We start from the raw sequence: 21995 nt of genomic DNA on the forward strand, positions 1-21995 counted from the left end.
GCTTTGAGAAAGCCCAGACGTGGCATGATCATGAAGAACGTGGTTGGGAAGCCTAGCTGTGTTCACGCCCACCCAGGGCCCTTCCCCTTCCCACTCCCTCCAGGCCAATCAGTGGCCATTTTGGGAGGGGGGAGGGCTGAGTCTACATGACCGTATGTGGTCATATCACCCGATAAACATTAAAAATTTTTTAAAGATATATTAAAAATTAATGCACTCCCACCCATTCAGGAAAACCCTTCCAGGGCTGTCAAGAAACCCCAGAGTTTCACAAAACCCTGGTTGATAAAGCTTGATCTACTGGTTGAAAGTATGGTGTAGAAGTTAAGAAGTGCGGTGCTTCTTAACAAGAAGCAGAGAACAGCTAAAAGGATTTGCATCCCTTGAAATTCCAAGAACAGCTAAAAATACGATGCCAGCAAGATTTGCAAAAGAGCTTTATCTCCCTTTGAATTCCAGTGGAGTCGGGTGCCTCTTTGATTGCCAAGATAATATTAAACCTCACAGCACGGCAGAGAAGTTTCCCTTCGGTTTGAAAACATAGTTTATTGCAAGCAGACATTCTGCCTCAAACAGGAGACTGGCTTGGCATTCAGGACCTCTGTTTTTTAGCCATCCCTCCTTTCCATTAAAGATCCTTTAAGTAGACAAGAGGAAGCATGACAGAAGAAAGTTGCAGCTAGTAACGGAGGGTCATCAAGAGAAATGGCGACGATGGTCAGTAGCACGTTTGGGTGGCTTCGGAGAGCACCAGGGAGACGTTGACAAGGGCGGGTTTACCCGTGTTCTTGTCTATGGTCTTCTGAGTCGTCTGCAGAGGAAGAGCCTCGTGACCGACCACGCAAGTGTAAAGGGCTCCGTAACTCCAGTCCTGCTCTGGGACGTTGAACGCGCTGTAGGTGAAGTACCGCTCGGGGGACTTGGATTCTTGCACGGGCTCGCTGATGAAGTACTCGGCGTCTCCCACGGGCTCGTTGTTCCGCATCCATTTCACAAAGAAGTCGTTGGGGTAGAAACCTTTCACCAGGCAAGTGAGGGTGACCGACTCCTGCAAAGCCACTTCTTCCGCGGGCGGGGCGAGGACGTAGACAGCGGGGGCTTGGTAAGTGCTACCTGAACGGTGGTGAGAAGGAAGGGTTATTCAACTGAATGGTCTAAGCTAGAATTTTAATCTAGTTCTACCTGAGGAAATAAGCAGTGTTTGAGCAGGCCCTTGATGACCTCTCTGGCTGCCCAGATACGTACCAGGCCGAGAGGCCTGCTCAACATGTGGCCAGGGAGGGCAAAGATGGCATGCGTGACAGGGTGGTGGAAAGAGCCAAAAAGGTAGATGAGAGGAAGATGACGAGTAACAAATGCATATCCCTTGATTTCTTGATAGAACGTTTGCCTAGAACTAGACCCTGCAATTGTTGTGAGCTTCCCTGGAGGCATTTGAAGGCAGAAGTGTTTTGAAGTAAATAAATGATGATTCAGGGGCATTTTGGAACCATTGCACAGCAGGCTGAGAGACTGGATCAGGCTAATGAATGCACAGTGCAGTCCCTCATTTTTAAAAGTTCCGTCAAAGAGGTACCTACCTTTAAGCTTCCTCAGGGTTCTCGTCTCCGTTGTGGGAAGAACGGAAGGGAAGGTAACTTTGCACTTAAAGGTCTCCCAGCTGTCCCATTCCTCTGGGCACACGGTTGCCGTCGCATCTACATATATCAGCGAGTTATCTTCTTGCGCCGTAGCCTGGCCAATGACAGTCTCCAGCTCTGCGCTGTCACGTTCTCGTGTCCAAGTGACTTGCAGTTCGTTAAGGTCCTGATCGTAGGGAATGTTTGAGATCCTGCAGGTCAGCTTGGCCGACTTGGTCAGGTAAATATCGGCAAAGGACGGTGGGATGGTTTCCACGCGGGCTTGCATATCCATACCAGGACCTGAGAAGCAACCAAGAAAGAGCAAGATCTAGTTTCTCAGCTGGGTTCCTGAAACATGTGCCTCAAGTAACCTCCATGGTTAACTGGCTTGTTTTTGTTTTTTGTAGTGATAACCAGAGTACGTTTTCCTCTAGTTGCTTTGCTTTATTTCAGTAGATGTGTTTTTTTTTTGTGTGTGTATGTTAAACTATCACATTTCCTGCTATTTCTACTGGCATGGCAGGGAGGCAGGCCACCTGACCTCACTTCCTGGTAGCTCAAAGCCTGCCAAATATTTCAGTGGCACCTCCATGGCCAAATGGTTGAATAAGGGTGCTCTAACCACTGTGGGGTGTTGTGTTTGTCTTTTATCCAGGCAATGACCACACTCACACCTGCTAAGGTTACACGGGGGCTCAACAATTCTCCTCGGACTTCAGCTTCTGAAGTGGAATGGATCCATCATGGTGGTATTTCTGAAGGGGAACGACCCCTCTGCCATTACTTTAAAAGTAGAATCCTAGAGTGGGAAGGGACCTCCTGGGTCATCTAGCCCAACCCCCTGCACTATGCAGGACACTCCCATCCCTGTCGCTCACCCACTGTCACCTGCCACCCCCTTGAGCCTTCACAGAATCAGCCTCTCTGTCAGATGCCTATCCAGCCTCTGTTTAAAAAATCCCAAAATATCTCTCAAAATCAATTTTATAACTGTTATCGTAAGGAGATGGACATTGGAACACCACCGCAGACCTGTTTGAGCTGAGTTAGTAGGGACTCTGGAGTTTTCTGGTGTGATTGGGTGGACCTGGAGCACTGCAACTTACCGAGGTCACAGACGAGGGGCTTGCTGATATTCTTGATGCTGGTAAAGTTCTCACTGTGCACTTCGCAGGAGAATGTCTTCTCGGATATCCAGTCCCTCCTGTCGACCGTGAGCTCGCTGACGATGCTGTAGCCATCACGGCCCATGACGGCCGGTCCGCTGGTGGTGAAGCCAGAGCTGAGCGCTTGTCCGTTCTTTCGCCACTGGACTGTGGCCCTGGCAGTGTGCAGATTAACGGCCATGCAGACGATGGTGGCATTTGGGTCAGAACTCTTAAAGTCCTCTAGGCGTGGGGCGCGGATGATCATCTCAGGCTTCAGGCAGGAAGCTTGCGGAGGAAGGGAAACAGCAAGAAGAAGGGAAGGCTTATTACGGGTGAGATCTGCTTGTTGCCAGTGAAAATACTTTTATGCACGATTATTATTATTATTAAATCTGTCATACCTCCCTCCCGAGAACGACTCATGGTGGTGAACAACCCTAGCCAGTACAACGTGCAACAGACGGAAAAATATAAAAATCATTAAAAACATCCCAAATTTACTATAAACGCTATTAAAACATTCACAACTGCATTAGCAGCTTTGCTGATCGACGTTATTCGGGTCATTCCCGGTTCACTCCAGCTGTTTGCTGTGCCCACATGAGAGTCTGATGTGGCCATTTTGGAATGCACTGGCCATTATCGAGTTGGGTGGAAAGGGTCAGGATTAGTTCTTGCCAAGAGGGTCTTTGGAAACGGCCTTTTCTTTCCCACACAGACAAGTGGGCTATATTTAATACAGTAATACAAACAACCAATCAGTTAACCAGAAGGTGAGGTTGCGGCAGCCTTAAGGCACTATTTCCCGAAATGGTTTCGTGGCATTGAGGACCATGAGGCCCATGAACAAAGAGACACAGGCCCCGTTCACTTACTCGGGCGGACGACTTGTGCCACTCCAGTCCCATTGGAGTTATTAGCCGTGCAATAGAACGGCTGGAAGTTCCACCAGTCGTTGGCTGAGATGGCCACCTGAGAGCTGGACGTGAAAGTCCCAGCAGGGTGGAACACGGACGGGAACTGCTTGACGTTCTCGGCGTTGATGCTGACGTTCCGGTTGTCCCAGGAGAAACTGATGATGTGAGGCACAACGTCCTTGGCTAAGCACCCAATGGCAACGAGTCCGCTGCTTGCGATGCTCTCCGGGGGCAAAGTGAGAGGGAAGACAGAAGGGGCCGCAGGAGGAACTGTGGGAGGAGAGGAAAAGAGAGGGATGACACGTTTTCAGAGGGAACTGTCCAGCAGTGACTCATTGGCCAAAGGAAAGTGACCCACCACTTTGCTGCAAAGGGAAGACCTGATTGTTCAGGATTCACACCGGCTTTTTTTCCTGAGATGTTTAGGCTGCTGTTGGCTGGTCAAAGGAGACTAATAATGGGGCTGAGAGAGCTCTGAGAGAACTGTGACTAGCCCTAGGTTGGCTGGCTGCATGTGAAGGCTCAGAGAAGACAAATCATTCCTTTAAACTCTCCCTGGACCTAACAGAAGTCATTTGCAGTCCCCACATGTCTTGAGGCTGATCCTTGGCCAACTGAATAATGTCTTTTAGTTGAGGAGACCCAAATGGTGTCTTGAGTGTTCCCAAATCTGATAGGAGTACAAGGGTGGGGCCTGCAGGTGCGTTGCTCCCCCTTGGAGTCCTCATTTTTACCCTACCTTTCCTCTCCCCCAAGCACAATCTTTTACTGTCCGTTTTATTTTTAAGTATAGGGATGATTCAGGTGGAAAAATAATTGTTGGCAGGTTATATCACCCCCCCGCACACCTCCCACAAGTGATCTTGCTTCAGATTCCACCCGTCTGATCTGCCCACCTCTGTGCTCCTAAGATTCTCCCTGACTGAGGAAGGAATCTACTCTCCCCTCAAATTTGCAGCCGTGGGTGAGATCTTCCAAATTAAGTTCAGGGAATGCAGTAGACTCTCTAGGAACATTCTCAAATGGGAGTTGTGCTCTCTCTGGGAATCCTAGGATCATAGAGCTGGAAGGGGCCATAGTGGCCCCCTAGGCCAACCCCCTACTCAATGCAGGATCACCTCAACCATACATGATAAGGATCTGTCGAGCCTCTGCTTGAAGACTGCCAGCGAGGGGGAGCTCACCACCTCCTTAAGAACCGGATTCCACTGTTGGACTATGCTGACTGTGAAATTTCCCCCCCAGCCCCCGATATCTAACTGGTACTGTTCTACACGTAGTTTAAACCCATCCCCCTGCTGCCCACGGGAACCACTCCCTGCCCTCCTCCAAGGGATGACCTTTCTGATACTTCATGTCCCCTCTCAACCTCCTCTTCTCCAGGCGGAACATTCCCAGGCCCCTCAGCCTTTCCATGCAGGGCTTGGTCCTCCGGCCCCGGATCGTCTGCATTGCTCTGCACCCTCTCAATTTCGTCCACCTCCTGCTGGGGGTGATCATGAAGGCAGTGCCTGAACTGCTGCTATTCAGCTCTGAGACTCCAGATTCGGGAATCCAGACTCTGGGGAAACAATCAGGATCCCCTCAGTGTATTTTTTAAAAATGTCCAGTTCCCTACTAGGAAAGCAAAGGGCTTTTGTAGCACTTGGTTTGCACAAGGCTGCTGAAATCTCTCCCCATAATTCTCAAAGCCGCAGCAGAACCAGGATCCATCTAAGGGGTTCTCCCTGGGCAGTTGGCTTCAGAGGACTGCAGAGGTTGGCCAGGGGCTTCCCTGATCATTCCCACACCTGTAGCCCAGCAGGTACACATCCATCATGAACACAACTGACGTCCAGGATTTTTGGAGTCCTGGTTTGCTCCTCTGCAACCCAGGTACAACAACTGTACATTTAAAGTTTCTAGGGACCTGGATGGATTCTGGGACTTCCAGCAGATCACACTGTGCCTCTCAGAAGTGGAAAGTTCTCCCCGTCTTTTTCAAGACCCAGCTCAACCAGGAACCCAACTATTATCCTGAAGCTCAGCTCCCAATTCAGAGGGACTGTAGCTGCTGTGCCTGCTTCCTAACCTCCTAGAGAATTGGTGCTTGGGACCTTCCCAGAGAAGCACTCACTACCAGAGCCAGCATCAGCATACCCCAAAGTGGGTCAGCTGCCCAGACCCATACCTGTGCAAGGGGTGGGTGGGGAAAGGTTGGGTGGAAGAGAACGTGGACAGGGGAGCAGAGAAATTTGAGCAGGGGGGCACAGTGGCAAGCAGATGAGGGGGGACCAGGCACTCTCTGCCCAGCGCTGACCAAAACCTGGAACCAGCCCTGGCTGTAGCTGTAAAGATCTGGCCAGAGGCTGAAGTGGATGCTAGATTGGGCAGCTTGTAGCCCAGGCAGGTCAGGTCCCATCAGATCTCAGAAGCTAAGCAGGGTTGGTCCTAGCTAGCATTGAGAAGGGTGGTCTCCAAGGAGTACCAGGGTCATGACATGGGGCAGGCAATGGCAAATACATTTCCACTAAAGATTGGCCTTCAGAGGGACTGGCCAGAGGATTCCGCCAAGGCTGGAGGAGAACGGGGAGCTGTCCTGTTCTTCTCCTACTCTGCAATGGGCTTCCAGGGATCTCTAAGGGATCTTTCTGCTGCAGCTGGAGCTGATTCAAGTTGTCATTGATTCAAAAAGCTCTGTGCCCTCCAGGCGAGCAATGGTTATTGCAGACCCCTGGCCTGAGCTTGTCCCACCGCTGGAGTCCAGCTTTCCCAACAGAAAGGTGGTTATGAATTAAGCTCCCCGTCCCCACCTCCCAGCTTTCCCAAGACCTCTCTGAGAATAGCATGGGAGCTTCGGGCCGGTTGTCTGCCCTGCTGGGAGAGCCAGTTTGGTGCCATGGTTAAGAGTGGCGGCCTCTGATCTGGAGAACCGAGTTCGATTCCCTGCTCCTTCTCCACGTGCAGCCAGCTGGATGACCCTGGGCCAGTCCCAGTTCTCTCAGGGCTCTCTCAGCCTCACCTTCCTCACGGGGTGTCTGTTGCAGGGAGAGGAAGGGAAGGCGATTGGAAGCCACTTGGTGACTCCTTCAGTTAGTGAAAAGCGGGGTACAACAACCCAGTTCTTTTTCTTCCTAGCTGGTTTCTGATAGGCTGGGCTATCTTTCCCAGTCTGTCCAGTGCCAGGAAGAGGACCACTCTCTTCTTGGCCGCAGATTTAGGCTAAGGCTGGAGAAGCTACAGAAACGTTCTTCGCTTCCTCAAAACTCAGCATGAATGTATGGGATTACTTCCAGCCTACTGAGCTTCAGGTGAACTTCCAACTCTCTCCAACTTGCCCAAAGCTGCAGCTAACCAGGGAAGTATCTAGTTCCCCTCCGGCTCAGCTGTGGCATCCAGGGGACCGGGTTTATCCCCTGTTCCTGGCTTGAGCTACAGCTGTCAAAGATCAGAAAGCCTCACATTACATCCCTGCTAGTTCTGCTCCTGGAAAATAGAGAGGTGCGAAGTTGGGGAAGGGTGCAGTGGCTGGGGATGGCTCGGAAGGGGATCAGAATCTCAGCCCATTCTTTTGAGGGATCCTCAGAACTGGTTCCCCACCACTGGCTTCAAGGGGTCTCTTAAGGTCTCTTTCTGCTGCAGGTGGGACTGATCTGAGCTGCTGTCGATTCAGAAAGCTCCCTGCCTCTAGGTGCGCAACTTTGCAAGGCCCTGGCTCGGACTTTCCTCACCCGCCGGTCCCACAGCTTCCCCCAACCCTGTGAAGTTTCTTCTAAGACAGGGCTCTCCGCAGGGAGCCAACCGCAAGCCTGCCTTGTAACTCAGCATGGACTTGGGAGGCTTGAATTCAGAATGAGAAACCTGACAACAAGTAGAAGAAGAAGAAGAAGAAGAGTTGGTTGTTGTATCCCGAAGGAGTTTCAATGCCTAGTTCTCATGTCCCAGTCTGTTACCAGTCTGCCCTTTCTCATCCCAAGAGTCCTTTCCCTCCTTCTCTTTGTTTCTTTCCAAGGCACAAGCAATACAGAACAAAACCCCAATTGACTCACCAAGCCAAAGGACCAAAAGCCAAGCGGACGGAGGGAACCAGGCCTCTGCTGTCTATTCAGAGTCGGTGGCTTTTCTAAAGGGACACTCAGAGTTTTCCCCTAATTACATTTTCAAAAATGGCATTTGAGAAAAAAAAAAAAAGATGAAATTGTCGGCGGGAAGCTCAGAATAATTTGACTGAGGTGGTCTGAGGTTTTGGAGGGGATGTTTTTGAACTTCAAAAACTTTGCTCCAGACGGGACTTCCTCTTTTTGTCCCGTTGTTTTTCTCACCTTGTTGACTTCGTTTCAGAAATCCAGGAAGTCAGATTCTGGGAAAAACAAAAGCCTACTTGACATGGATTTGCTTGACCCAACTCCCATATAAATCATTTTTCTTCCAATTGACACTCAAAATGAAGCAAAAGCCATAAAACCATTAAGTTTTCTAGGGGATGAATGAAATCTGAAATATTTTCCTAAGGCTGGTGAGTCAGTGAAGACCTCATCTTCTCCGGTTCTTAAAATCAGAGCAATTGACTCAAAACAGATGGGGTGTTGGGAGTTCTGTGAATGCGCCTACTAGCCTGTCTTTCCTTCTTATTAGGTCTGCTTCCCAACTGCATTCTGCATGATCACGCCACTTCTGGGCTTTCTCAAAGCCTGAAGGATGTTTTAGGGGGTTCTCAATGGTGAACAAGTGAAGAAAGGCTGTACTAGATGACTGTTATGAACATGCAAGTGTTTGATGCTCCTCATCCATTTCTGTCACTCCACTTGGGAGTCACAACGAATGCATTATGAAACACTTCTGGTTTTTAACCTATGCTTGTATACATCCCATCTGCGGACCTGGATGACCCAGACTAGGAAGCTAAACAAGGATGACCATGGTTAGTGCTTGGATGGGAGACCACCAAGGCAGTTTAGGGTTGCTATGGAGGCAATGGCAAACAATCTTTGTATGATAGAGATCATACTAATAACTGTTCAGGGCATTCATACTAATGCATTCAGTTGGTTGAAAGCTGCAGTGTGTGGTTTTTTTGTCCTGATATTTGCTCCTCATGGTCAAAGGCCTGCACACTGACATGTGAATGAGTCATTTTGAGAACAGATGTGCCTTGTTTGTTCAAACAGCTGGAGCCCAGTGCTTCCATTTGGAGCCAAGGGCCAATTTCGGTTCAGAGGGCATATTTGCTTATATGCTGGGGAAAACCCCAAAGGAATCGGCAATAACATGTTTGTTCTCTTTTTTTCTTCCGTGTTCATCAGTTCCGGGCGTATTATAGTTTTGATGAATGTTGGCCAAGCAGTATGAACTTTCAAGCGAACAGGGCCACTGATATGTCTCTTTCCAATAAGAGAATCTGAGTACAGCTCCTTTCTTAGTGTGGAATTACTCGTGAATTCCCACATGAGGTCCTCCTAGGAGACCTAGGTCCAGAAAACCTCTGTCTATCTCCTGCAGCCATATACTAGCACTGAGGTGCTTAACTTTTTGAGTCCGTGGGCAGCTTTGGGATGCTGATATGGCGAAGAGGGCAAGCACAAAATGGCTGCTGCAAGAGGCTGATCCAAACACAGTGTGGCTGTCATAAGAGGCGTGGCCAAGCACAAAATGGCTGCCACAAGAGGCTGAGCCAACCATAAAATGTCAAAAAGTGTTGTCATGCATAACTCTAAAAACCTTGTGTTTCAGCCAGAAGCTCTGTTTAATAGGATGCTTTTAAAAATGAGCATATTTTTAAGGCATTTTCTTGTGTACACATGACTTATCATTGGTCATGCTGTGAAGATCCATATGCTGTGGTAGCCAATCAGATATCCAATGGCCAATCAGAAGCCCTACTGGCTTCCACCCACATTTTAAAGACACTTGGCATGTGTGGGAACCTGAGATGGCTATTCTCTTCCCTTCCCAATCTTTATAGGTTAACAGCCTTCTGACTGAAGAGACAGCAGAAGTTTCTTTATTCTAGGTAACATGTGAAAACCTTGTGTCCCCAGCCAAAGATCACTCATGTTTATCTTTTCAGATATTTATTTAAAATCAATCCAGTCATTCTTGAAAGGAGTAAATATGAATCACTCGAGTACGTAAATAAAAACAGAAACAGAAAGATATACACAACAACCTTCAGCCTGTCAAGATTAAGAAGATACAATACAATTTCTGAGATTCACACAAAAGCAATTTCAGAAAGGTTAAATGGTCTCATGCAACCCAACTATGAGAGATTTATGAGTGACTTGGGTGTGGTTTATATCGTCCCAGTTATGTGAACTTCACATGACCATACCAAATCTTCCAGTTCATCCTTTGTAATATGAAGTGGCCGCTTTGTTGAGCTTAGAAGAAACTTCCCACCTGTCCATCTCATGGAACAATGAGAACAAAGCTACATCTTTTGAAAACTTAAAAACTAAAGCAAATTGTCAGGACTTTAGTTGTTCAATCACTATCTTTGTTTTCCCAGTATGATGACCGTTAAAGTTACAAATTATTTGTGCTACATTCAACATTTAACTATATAATGCTTAGATGTGCTGTTTCAGGACAAATCTACTCAAAGGCCTTGCTGATTGAACTAGCCCCACACAGATATGGTTTAATCATATTTTCATGTTGTGCTGAACCAAGAAGCAGCAAGAAACACAAAGTAATGCAAACGTGATCCTATAAAGTCTCAACACACTTCTCAAAAATGGAAACAGTGCAATTTTGGAACGTAATTCAGCATGTCAGTGCAATGAGAACCAGTTGAATGTCTCATGATGCAGGGACATGGTTAGTTGACCATTTGTTGCATATGAAGCAGAATTCTAGGCCTTTGTTATGGTGAATGTTGCCAAAGAAATCTAAACAACCATGGCGTTAATGCTTTCCATCCTTAATGCCTTGTCGCGTTGCGGAGTCCTTGGGAATTGTAGTAGAACAGAGAAGAAAGTGGAGTGTCATGCCTCATTGGGAGCAGAGAGCAACGGCTATTTCACCTAGAAAAACAGAAGGGGCAAGGAAGAGAAAGAAATTAGAAAAAGAGAAGAAGAGTTGATTTTTATACCCTTCTTTTCACTGTCTGAAGGGGTCTCAAAGCACCTTTACTTCTTCTCCTGTGACAGGTGAGGCTGGGAGAGCTGACAGGACTGCTCTGTGAGAACAGCACGGTCAGGGCTGTGATGAACCCAAGGTCACCCAGCTGGCTGCATGTGGAGGAGCAGGGAATCAAGCCTGGCTCACCAGATTAGAAACCACCACACCACGCTGGCTGGGGAGCCCTATCCTGTCCTAGAATACACGTATTGACAAGTGCAAAACTGTCTCACCTTGTGCAAGTTTACTTTTAAACTGTACTATAATTCATAATATTATATGTGTATCTTTCTTAGGAATGGGGTGGACCCTCCCTCCTGCGCTGAAAACCAGGACCCCAGGAGGCTGCTGCAAATGTACAGTTTTCTAACGTAAGGGTCACGAGTGCATTTGATGGATCAGGAAATACCAAAAAGGTAAAAAATTCAGAACGAATGGACGGGTTAGTAGTTAGGGGAGCATTATCCTGATGTGTGAGGAGCTGCAGTGACGGGGCCCGAAACCCTCCTTCCCTTCTTACCTTGAAGAAAGTGACAAGGCCCCCATAGAAGAGTGCGAGGAGAAAGAGGATCAGGTAAGTGGAGACCCTGTTCCAGGCCCTGTTTATCTCAATTGGCTCATCGTATTCCTCTTCTATTTCATTGCAGGTGCTACAAACATTGACACTCAGGGCAGCACAGTCCCAGGAATCTGCAGGAAGGAGGAGAAGAAACAGTCATTCCACGGAGAAGAAGAAAAAGGAGCCAAGAGAGCAAGCCAAAATACTAGCGCCAACCAAGCTGATGGAACGAAGAGATATGGGGATCATAGAATCATAGAACAATAGAGTTGGAAGGGACCTTCTAGGTCATCTAGTCCAAGGGTAGTCAACCTGTGGTCCTCCAGATGTTCATGAACTACAATTCCCATGAGCCCCTGCCAGCGTTCGCTGGCAGGGGCTCATGGGAATTGTAGTCCATGAACATCTGGAGGACCACAGGTTTGACTACCCCTGATCTAGTCCAACCCCCTGCACTAGGCAGGACACTCCACAAACCTATTGCTCATCCACTGTCACCTGCCACCCCCTTGAACTGTCACAGAATCAGCCTCTCTGTAAGATGGCTATCTTCTACTTATCTTTGGGGTCAGACTAAAGATCCCCACAGCCCAGCATCCTGTTCAAATACTTCTGGGATACCCTCAACCATGCCATGAAAGAAATACCCACTTCCCTGGTGTTTGGACCCGCGCTCAAGGAACTAGTGTTTATTCTCTTGAAACCGGAAGTCCTGCCTCTCAGTGAAACCTTCATCTTTTCAAGATTCACAGCACTCCCAAGAGCCTTGGGTAGTGTGGGTTGGGTCGTCGCTAGAAGAATGAGAGCAATGCGGTGCATCCATAACAACGGAGACAGAATGTAAGCGAGAGGGACGCTAGTCTGAAGAATGAAAGAGAACCGTTGGGGGCGAAACAACAAAGGTGGAGATGGAAGCCAAGGAAAAGAGACGGTCTTTGCAACAAAGGCATTTATCTGGTGATAAGTACAGACGGGGCAGTTTTACCAGAATGAGAATTGGCTCTTTTAAATATGGTGTTTGCGGAGGAGATGTGAGCGACGAGGCACATGTAGGAGACGCCCATCATCCACTGGCTTTTGGGGACTTTGAGGGTGCTGAGTAAAGAGCATCTCTCCTCATCACGGTCACATTTCAAGTTGGGGGCATCGTGGCCCTTCAGCGACATCTCGGAATTCTCCTCCTGCCATTTCACAAAAACTTCTCCCGGGTAGAAATCGGTGGCGATGCAGAATAAGGTCACGTCATTTAGGTCTTCTGTGGAGGGCTGCTGCTGGAGGGTCACCTTGGGAGGCCTCATTGTGCCTATAGAAGAAAATATGTACACAGGAAAACGGGAACAAAAAGGGGAATCTCTATGCTACAGATTTATCCTGCCTAAAGAAATAATTCCACACCATGAAATCCTGACGACTGTGAAGAGTAGGGGATAAAGATCTCTGTAGGCATTTTTAGTACCTAACTATAATTCCCAGAATTCTTTGTGGAAGCCCAAGAATTAAATCGTCATAAGAACAGGGGCATGTTTTCATATAAGTATGCCCTATGACCAGGGATTTTATGCCTTTGTTCAGAGGGCTTTACACTTTCAAGAAGAAACTGAAAACAAGCTCAACAGCATCTGATTTTGACAGTGGCCAAAATCACTCATTAGGCGGGCCAGTCATTCAAGTCACCATTAGTAACTTGGCTATGTTTATGAACCTCCCTGTCATCACTTCTTATGCTCCATGTCCAGCCCACCTCGCTTTGGCCATGAATTCTCACCAGTCGCTCTCTCGTATTGCTGTTTGACTTCTCCTAATCCCATCAAGATGCTACAGGTGAACTTCATGGTGGCGTTCCATTCCGTAAGGTCCACCACCAACTGGCTACGTATCCAGGAGGTGTTGGTGGTTTTGTTCAAGACTTCCGTGGACACAGCTTGAGTGTTGGCAGGTTGTCCATCCATAAACCAGAGGACGGTCCAATTCATCATTGCATTGGCAAGTGGTGCTGTGCATGTTAGAGCTGCACTTTTGTTTGTAAAGAGGTCTTCAAAGGATGGGGGTTGCATGGATGTCATTGTTGTGTTGATGGGAGCTGAGATCATTCCTTGAAAAATAAACCATCATACATATTGATTTGAAGAGTGCTTCTCATCAGTAACTCTATCTGCCAGTTTTTCATAACTAAAATACAATATATCTTGTGTTGGAAATACCCAGTGAGTCTTAAACCTACAAAGTTAAAGATGTTTATGTCAAAACTGGGGAGAAGAAAGGGAGAAGGTATAACATGTCTTCCTGCCTAGAGCTTTTTTCAGCACCAGTATGCAAAATGGGAGAAGGTTGGCTGTTATACCCCACTTTTTACTACTTGAAGGACTCTCAAATCAACACCTTCCCTTCCTCTCCCCCACAACAGACACCCTATGAGGTAAGTGGGGCTGAGAGAGAACTGTGACTGACCCAATGTCACTCAGCTGGCTTCATGTGGAGGAGTAGGAAATCAAATCTGGCTCTCCAGTCTGGAACATTGCATTCTCTTAACTGTGTCCGATTAATGGTGAGGTAAAGGCATTCCATACATACTCAGAAGAACTCTCTCTCATCTTAGATTTGGCTTCTATCTGCTTATAGATTTTTCATGCCATTCACTCTCATATTCGAACTTACCAGAAGAATGTAAGACCTTCTTAATCAGAGTGTTGGTTGAGCTGTGATTGACAGTGCATGTATATGTTTTGGGTTTTCTCCATTCTTCTTCACTGAGTTCCAAGTTGCAGCTCTTCTGATACTTCCCATCACTGAGGGCCACCAGAGCAGAAGAGTTAGAACTACAGCTGAGGTCCATGCTTGGGACACTCCAGTGGATGTCTATATTTTTGGGATGGAAACCCGTAGCGAAGCAGATGAGTTTATGTTTTGCCTCTTTCTCGGAAGTGTGGAATACTATAACTTGAGGGAGAGTTGGTTCCGGAGAATCTGAAATGAAATGGTTGACCTTTGGCATAATTTGTTTCTCCTGCACACAGTGTTTGATGTGAGCTTCAACACCCAGGGTTAAACAACAGATCTAATGATGCCAGATTTCTATGCTCTAACATGTTCTTGAGATGTTAGGACATTTTCACATATGACGCATCATAACAACAAACTCTACAACTCTACGAAGTTCCACCTCATGGGGCTTTCAAGATGAAAGTGGTTGGGCATTGGGCATTGCCTTCCTCTATATAGCAACCCTGGACTTTCTTGGTGGTTTCCCATCCATTCCCATGGCCAACCCTCCTTGGCTTCCAAGCTCTGACAAGATTGGGTTAACCAGGGCTATCTGGTTCGCTATTCGTTTTTATATGGAAGCAAATAATGCTTTAGCTGTCATGAGTTGAAAGACCAGATTCCAATGACTTCCATGGTTCTAACGTCTAGTGGCTTAGAGGATAAATGTATCTACCACAAGTGTGTCTACCACTTGACAGCATTTCCAAATGGCGACTTGCAGGTGTGAACCGCCATCCATGGACAAACACCACAGACAGAGCATTTCCACCAGCTGACGGCACCTAAGACACAACATTTTCCAATATAGGAACGTTGACGAGGATGGGTGAGAGAGGGATGAGTGAAAGAGGTTCAGTTGTTGGATGATGTGTATCATAGCCATGTGAACCCTGTGATTAGTCTTTAGTTGGTAGTCGAAGTTCCATCAAGTTGGAGTTGGCTTATGGAGACCCCGTAAGTATTTTCAAGGCAGGTTACATTCAGAGGTGGTTTTCCATTGCCGTGCCTGTGTGTAGCGACCCTAAATTTCCTTGGTGGTCTTCCATCAAAGTGCTAAGCAAGGCCTGACCCTACTTAGCTTCTCAGATCTCATGCGTTGAGCTAGCCTGGACCATCTAGATCAGGGCTCCCTTTCTGCTTTACAGCTTGATACTGAACCTGTGAGGTCAAAGTGAGAGTCTATAGTTAGAAGCCCACCCCCCGGCTTTTTGTTCCTACCAGTGGTACAATATGATAGAAAAGCTGGTTAATGCTTATAAACTTCTTAAATCTTCTCTCACCGTTAATGTTTTGGATTATTTGCTTCTTCTTTGTGAAAAGGGAACAGGAATGAGAGTGTGTGCACTGGACTTTTCTTCCAGGATTCCAGAGCTCTCTGGGGATGACCTAGAATCTTTAGGTACCAATCAGGGATCTGGGTGGGGGTTCCACAGCCTTTCCCCTCCTCCCTTAGTGGACTGGGCCACAAGCCAGGGAACCATCCGCTTCCATTGCTCCCTCTCCCAAGCACGAGTGCATTCGCTCATGGTTTGTGTGCCTGGAGCAGTGGAACCTGCATTTAAACCAGCTCCTGTCTCTCCTGTTCTTCTTGAGCCTGCCTGTTAATGTGGGTGGTGATGTCACTTCTGTGGGCGTGGCCAGCTGACACCACTTCTGGGGCTCCTCGATGCCTGAACAACTATTTCAGGGGCTCCTCCATGGTCAAAAGTTTGAAAAAGGCCAGTCTAAATAACAATGGCAACTCATGGTCTGTAACGTTTAAGTTCCTCCCTGTTCTCCAGACTTACCGTACAAAATCCTACTGATGCTGTACATGTCAGGGGAGGATTCGTGACCCACCATGCATGTATACTGAGTTCTGCTTTCCCATTCTGAGGGTGGGAGTTTCAGGACACTTTGAGTGGTATAGGCAGGGTTTCCATCTTTGGTCACTGGAGCCCCAGTGATGTACTCGGAGGCCTCAACGTCACTGTTGTTCCTCTTCCACCTGAACAGTATTTCTGCTGGGAAGAATCCAGAGGCTACACATTCTATCCAAGCTACAGCTTCGGAGGTCATTGGCATCAGTTGTGTTGGTGAGGGGGTGGCCCAGGACAGAGATGGAGCTTTGATTTTGTTTGAATCTGTAGGGAAGGGGAAGGAGACAGAATTGTTGATAAGGATGGTCCTAACATCTGGAGAGAGATTCTAGTATTTTTTGACTACTGTGCTTCAGGAAGGATCCGGGTATCTCACTCTTCATACATTGAATGTTGGCTTCACTTTACATAGGGAAAATGGCCAGGGTTCATGCATCTACTTGGAAACTTCTCCCCAACTTTTTGTTCCTACCATTGGGACAGTGTGATAAAGCAGCTGGTTACGGCTTATTTGCTCCTTAAATCTCCTCTCACCTTTAATGCTTTGGATGATTTCCTCCTTATTTGGGAAAAGTGAGCAGGGATGAGAGAGCATACATTGGACTTTTCTTCCGGAATTCCAGATATCTCTGGGGAGGTCCAATTGGCTTGCCAAACTCTGGGTCTTATTTTTGTGATTTTGGATGTTCCCCTTTATGCTGTCCTTGCTGTTGTTAACACCACCCACCATCCATGTGAGTGTGCTATAGTCTAGCTCATAGCCTACCACAAGGCAGGTCAAGAGGGCCTTCTTTTGGATGAGTAGTCCCTCAAGGGATGGCTTCAGGAGGTAGAGGCTGGGTGGTGGGATGCTGCCTTTACATGCTGGAAAGAAAAAAAAGAGCATGGTAGTCTACAATGGGCAGGGATAAGCACTTCTTGGAGGTGTGGAAGGAAGAGAGAATTGGATAACTGGATGGAGAATGAAAAGGGAAACATGAGACCGGGTTCCCAGCCTTATCAGAGTTTGGAAATTCCACCATATTTCCAATACCGATGGTAGAATTGATGTCCAACTTCCGGTGTATTAACACCTCCACTGGTTAAATTCTGGGGTTAAATACAGGGAAAATTTCTCTTCCTGACAGTCTGCTTTAGCTCTTGCAGGAGCATGGGTATGGGACAGCAGGATGGGATAGGGAAATACTAATATATTTTATGGACTGTGAAAATATCCATAAGAAAAAAGAGCCAAAGTATCAAAAATATTCACCTGTGCATTTGCTGATCTGGCGTGTTTGGGTGATATTGTTTTCAAGCTGAGTCACTGTACAAGTATATTCCTGTAACTTGTTCCACTCTTGAAGAGGTACGGTAAGGTTGCTGGTGGTGTAGAATTGGTCTCCTTTTCCCCGAGGGCGCTCCATCGTCAGGCTCTTTTGAACCTTCCCACCAGCCTCCCAGGTGACTTTGATGTCCTCTAGGTAGCCATTAATGGAGCAGACTAAAGTGACGTAGCTGCTGTCACTCAGGCCTAGGCTGGGGCAGTGTGGGTGGGTGCTGAGACTCAGTGTGAGGGGCATGGGCATAATCCAGTCTGAAGGAAGGAAGGAAGAAAGAAAGGAATATTCTTTCATCCAAGCTTGCATCATGAGGTTCCAGTGAATGTAAGATTTCCTTAGACAGTGCTGGTGACTTGAGAATGAAGCTACCACAATCAGACCCATATCCCATGGATACCTTGGGAAGAGAAATCCCCTTGTTTGTTCAATCTCTGTCCTTCCTTCTTCCGTTCACAATATATCACAGTTTTCACTGTATTAATTCTGTTATTCACTCTTCAGGCCACACAATGTCTTGCCTTTACTTCATAATCTACTTCAACACCTCCCAAATCAGAAGACTGCTTTTCATTCATTCATTCATTCATTCATTCATTCATTCATTCATTCATTCATTCATTCATTCATTCATTCATTCATTCATTCATTCATTCATTCATTCATTCATTCATTCATAGTTGGAGTCCAGTAACACCATTAAGACCAACAAAGTTTTAATGTGCATGTACACTTCTATATCTGACGGACCGTGCGTGCATACGAAAGCTTACACCTTGAATACAACTCTGTTGGTCTTTAAGGTGCTACTGGAGTCAGATTTAGTTCTGCTGCTTCAGACCAACATGGCCACACACCTGCTGTGTTGGTCTGAGTGAATATTCATTCATTCATTCATTCATTCATTCATTCATTCATTCATTCATTCATTCATTCATTCATTCATTCATTCATTCATTCATTCATTCATTTTTATTATTGACCTGAAAGCACAGAGTTCTTAGAGGTCCTAGGATGTCCAGATACAGACCAGAACTGGACCTACTTGGTTTCAAGAAGGCTGGGTCAGTTCTAACAGTGGCCTGTCACCTTGCTAGCTCTAGCTTTACTAGCTTGCTTAAATTCGAAAGAATGCCATCACATCCAACTGGGAACTGCAGTACAGAGATTCTGACTGTGTGGCTGTGAATATACTGTCCCTCTTCACCTTTTCTGGAGACTCTCTTGAGAGACTTGGAATGTGATTCCTTGTGCACCACCTCACAAGCATTGCTGTCCGCTTCTTGCCACTGAGAAAAGGTGGCTGTAATTTGGCTACTGGCTGTGTATCTTCCATCTGACATTTTTTGTTCGGTAAATGTTGCGTTCTTACTTTGCAGACTACCCTTCCAAGTGATAGTCACTTTTCCCGGCCAGTAGTCAGATGCGACACATTTCAGCATTACCATTTTCTTCTCTTGGTCTACTGACAGGAGGAGTTCAACTGCAGGAGCTTGAGCCTTGGGGGGGTCTGTGAAGAAACTGGAGTTAGGATCAACTCAAAAAGAAGGAAAAAGAAGAGTAACCCAAGGTATCTGGGAAGGCACCGAATTACCTGGATGAATCAAAAGGAATCCCTCGGTCATAAGTAAGAGAAAGGAAGACATTCTTCATAAGCCAAAGAAGGTGAAGGGCCAATCAGGACCTCATGTGTCTTTCCTTTGTGGCTAGCCGGAGGAAATGAATCCAATTGGTTGAAGAAATTGATAGGACCAAACTCTGAGGATGCCCAAAGGGTGGAGATGGAGGCCAAGCACTAGTCAGTGAGACCAGCAATACCTCATACAGAAGTATGGGTCATCTGGGCAACAACATTAGAATAATGCATTACAGAGAACACTCCCTCAATTACCCCATCTGAGGGCCAGGCTCAGATAATGGTTTTCAGTGGAGGGCACTTACCTGCTTGCCTGAGGACCCTTGAGTAGTACCTCAACCAGTGAAGCCCTTGCATGTGTCATTCAGTGTTCATGCCCAGGCTTTGGTGAGCCTCCAAGGGAACAAACTGTGCAGCTCCACATTGAGGCAAAGTGATAGTGAAGCTCTGTCTATGGTGTTTGATTTTGATGGCATTTTTCACATGTGCAAGACAGCACCCATGTCACAGTGTATTTACCTGTGTGGATTTGTACCGTGAGGCTACCAACAAGCATGGAGCATTTGTGTGGTGGCCTAGGCTAGGCTCATGACAGACTTACGGAGAGGTGAGGATTCATACCAGTAAACTAACTGATCTCCAGAACTCATGGAAGATCCACTTACCAGAGGATACTGTTTCATCAGCTGTGATTGGCTTGGGAGAGGAAGAATGGTGGACCACACAGGTGTAGCTGTCTCTCCCATTCCCTTCTTCATTCCTACCAATCTTCAGGATGCTGTAAGTGACGTAGACCTCTCCCGATAACGTCACAGGCCCATTGTTGTAGTGTGATGAGTTCAATGATATGCTGTTCTTCTTCCACGAGATGCTGATTTCCATTGGAAAAAACCCACTCACATCGCACACAAGAATCTGGGCCACGGTGCTGTTGGAAGCCATGTCACGATAGGCTTGGGAGACTGTGATTATGGGCCTTTTGGCATGGCTATCTAAAAGGCAATGGTCAAGGCAATGGTCATTATTCATAGAGTACATGGACTGTGATATGCTCAAAAACAGAAAAGTTTGTTATTACTCACTAGGGAAGAACGGTGAATAAACATGGCTGAACTGCCTGGGATGGCCAAACGGACTTCTTTAATTAGAGAAAAGACCACTGTATTTGTTGCTAATTGGAAACCCCTTGTAGACTTTCTGGGAGAAATTAAATGAGGGTTCATGGCTTTGAGGATTAAGAGGAAAAATATGAATGTGCAGAAAAAAGTCGTTTTAATTTCTTTGATGCTGACACAGTGTAGCAGATAAAAAAAACTTGATTTATAATTGTCACAGATCAGATCGGAAGAGTCTTCTTTTTCTTTTCCCTCCTTGCATTTTCTCTCTCCCCCCCTTTATTCTACATTTTGTATGCTATATTTTAAAATCTTAATAAAAGCTACGTAAAAAGAGGCAACTATTAAAGTAAATTAGGATCAGGATTGCTTCTAAAGTTGGAAGAAGAGCTAAGTTTATACTGAGCACATGATACTTTTTTCAATAATGGGCTCTGCGTGTGTGTTTAACCTTAACGGTTTCTACAGAAGTTGTGCATAATAAACGTTCAGATATTTTTGCAACCTCTTGTCTAGTTCATACAGGCATCCAGCCTTTTAGGGACACTATCTCCAATTAGGTTTATTTCTTTTCTCGACAAAAACGTAACAGAAAGAGAGAAAGAACTTGTTAGGAGAGGTTCCTTGTAGCACAATCAACGCTTGGGTATCTTTACTCACTTGTGTCCTTTTTGATTGTGACCTCCCGGGTGATTTCTTCTAAGCACATGGCGGTGACTTTGCACCTAAACGTGGTTCCCTTTTCCCATTGCTGTAGTGATACCGAGTGGCTGCTTTTTGCATTCTGGGTCCTGCCGGCATCCGTATTCACCGTTTCTGCCAGAGGGTTGGTGCTAGGCCTCCCGTCAACATTCCAGGTGATTTGGATGTTTTCGAGCAAGGTGCTCTTCACAAGGCAGGTGACGGTGGCCTCCTTTTCGACCAGATCTCTGTAGGATGGTTGGATGATAGAGATGTCGGGTACTTGCATGGATTTGTAACAGGCTGTGAAGGATACCAAGAGTCAGTGATCCGACTTCTTTCACTAAGTTAAAATGCTGTCACAGTTCTAGGCCCTCTTACTTAGAGTAAGATCCCTTGAGCTAATTGGTACCGACTTTTTCAGTAAACTTGCAGAGTCTAAGTGGGATGTCTTTTCAGTGAGAAAAAAATGCGATGAAAATACGTTTCAGGTTATGAGAATTGTCCTGCTAATGCTAATTAGGAATGACTCCTCAGCTCTTTATTTATTTTATTTATTTCAGATGGGCTTGACTGGTTTGCTTGGTCTGATCAACATCAATTTCCCAGAAGCCTTCGCTCCAGGTTATGGGAAGTGGCTACTAGTGCGTCACTCCTGTTTTTCACTCGGTGTTTGTAAGCTTTGTCATGTGCATATATCCCCAGCTCTGTTTTTACTTGGGTTTATTTATTTATAATTACATTTATATCCCACCCCTCTTGGTCCTGCCGTCGTAGGGGGCGTTGCATCATACGTCAATACAGTATCAAACATACAATACATATAGATTAAAACTTTATAAAGTATATCCTGATAGACACAACAGCTAAACTAGCAGCTCACGGTTGTTAATTAGTGTTTATACTGAGCTGACTGCCTGATAGGTCTCTCCATCAAGGGAGGGACCAGAGAGAGAGAGAGAGAGAAGGCAAACCAGCAGGGGAGGCCCATAAGATGTTGATTTCCCCCCCTTTCCCCCTTGTGTGTGCTGACCTCAACCCTAAGCCTGTCAGAGGAGCTCCGTTTCACAGGCCCTGTGGAACTGTGTTAGTTCTGTCAGGGCTCTTATGTTCTCTGGGAGCTTGTTCCACCAGGCATTGTCCAGGGCCAAAAAGACCTTGGCTCTGGATGAGACCAGCAAGCACTTCTTTGGCACTGGGGATCACAAGTTGGTTAGCTGCAGCTGATTGAAGCGTTCCCAGCTTCAATTGGCTACATACATAGATAGGTTGTTC

General features: G+C 46.5%; 1 protein-coding gene across 1 annotated transcript in view; it reads right to left on the minus strand.

Annotated features, from left to right (window-relative positions):
• The window catches only part of LOC143826517 (uncharacterized), an 89026-nt gene that overhangs the window by 15799 nt on the left and 51232 nt on the right, over positions 1–21995 (minus strand). The window contains exons 16-30 of the mRNA XM_077315352.1: positions 20700–21023; positions 19590–19916; positions 18496–18798; positions 17222–17545; positions 16504–16833; positions 15898–16233; positions 14003–14311; positions 13113–13439; positions 12333–12650; positions 11309–11478; positions 4046–4052; positions 3646–3957; positions 2729–3055; positions 1577–1922; positions 721–1109 (exon numbers count right to left, since the gene is read on the minus strand). Coding sequence (XP_077171467.1) covers positions 721–1109; positions 1577–1922; positions 2729–3055; positions 3646–3957; positions 4046–4052; positions 11309–11478; positions 12333–12650; positions 13113–13439; positions 14003–14311; positions 15898–16233; positions 16504–16833; positions 17222–17545; positions 18496–18798; positions 19590–19916; positions 20700–21023 — 4449 coding nt within the window. The remainder of the gene's footprint in view (positions 1–720; positions 1110–1576; positions 1923–2728; positions 3056–3645; positions 3958–4045; positions 4053–11308; positions 11479–12332; positions 12651–13112; positions 13440–14002; positions 14312–15897; positions 16234–16503; positions 16834–17221; positions 17546–18495; positions 18799–19589; positions 19917–20699; positions 21024–21995) is intronic.

The sequence above is a fragment of the Paroedura picta genome, chromosome 16, assembly GCF_049243985.1.
Source record: "Paroedura picta isolate Pp20150507F chromosome 16, Ppicta_v3.0, whole genome shotgun sequence".
Taxonomy (NCBI): domain Eukaryota; kingdom Metazoa; phylum Chordata; class Lepidosauria; order Squamata; family Gekkonidae; genus Paroedura; species Paroedura picta.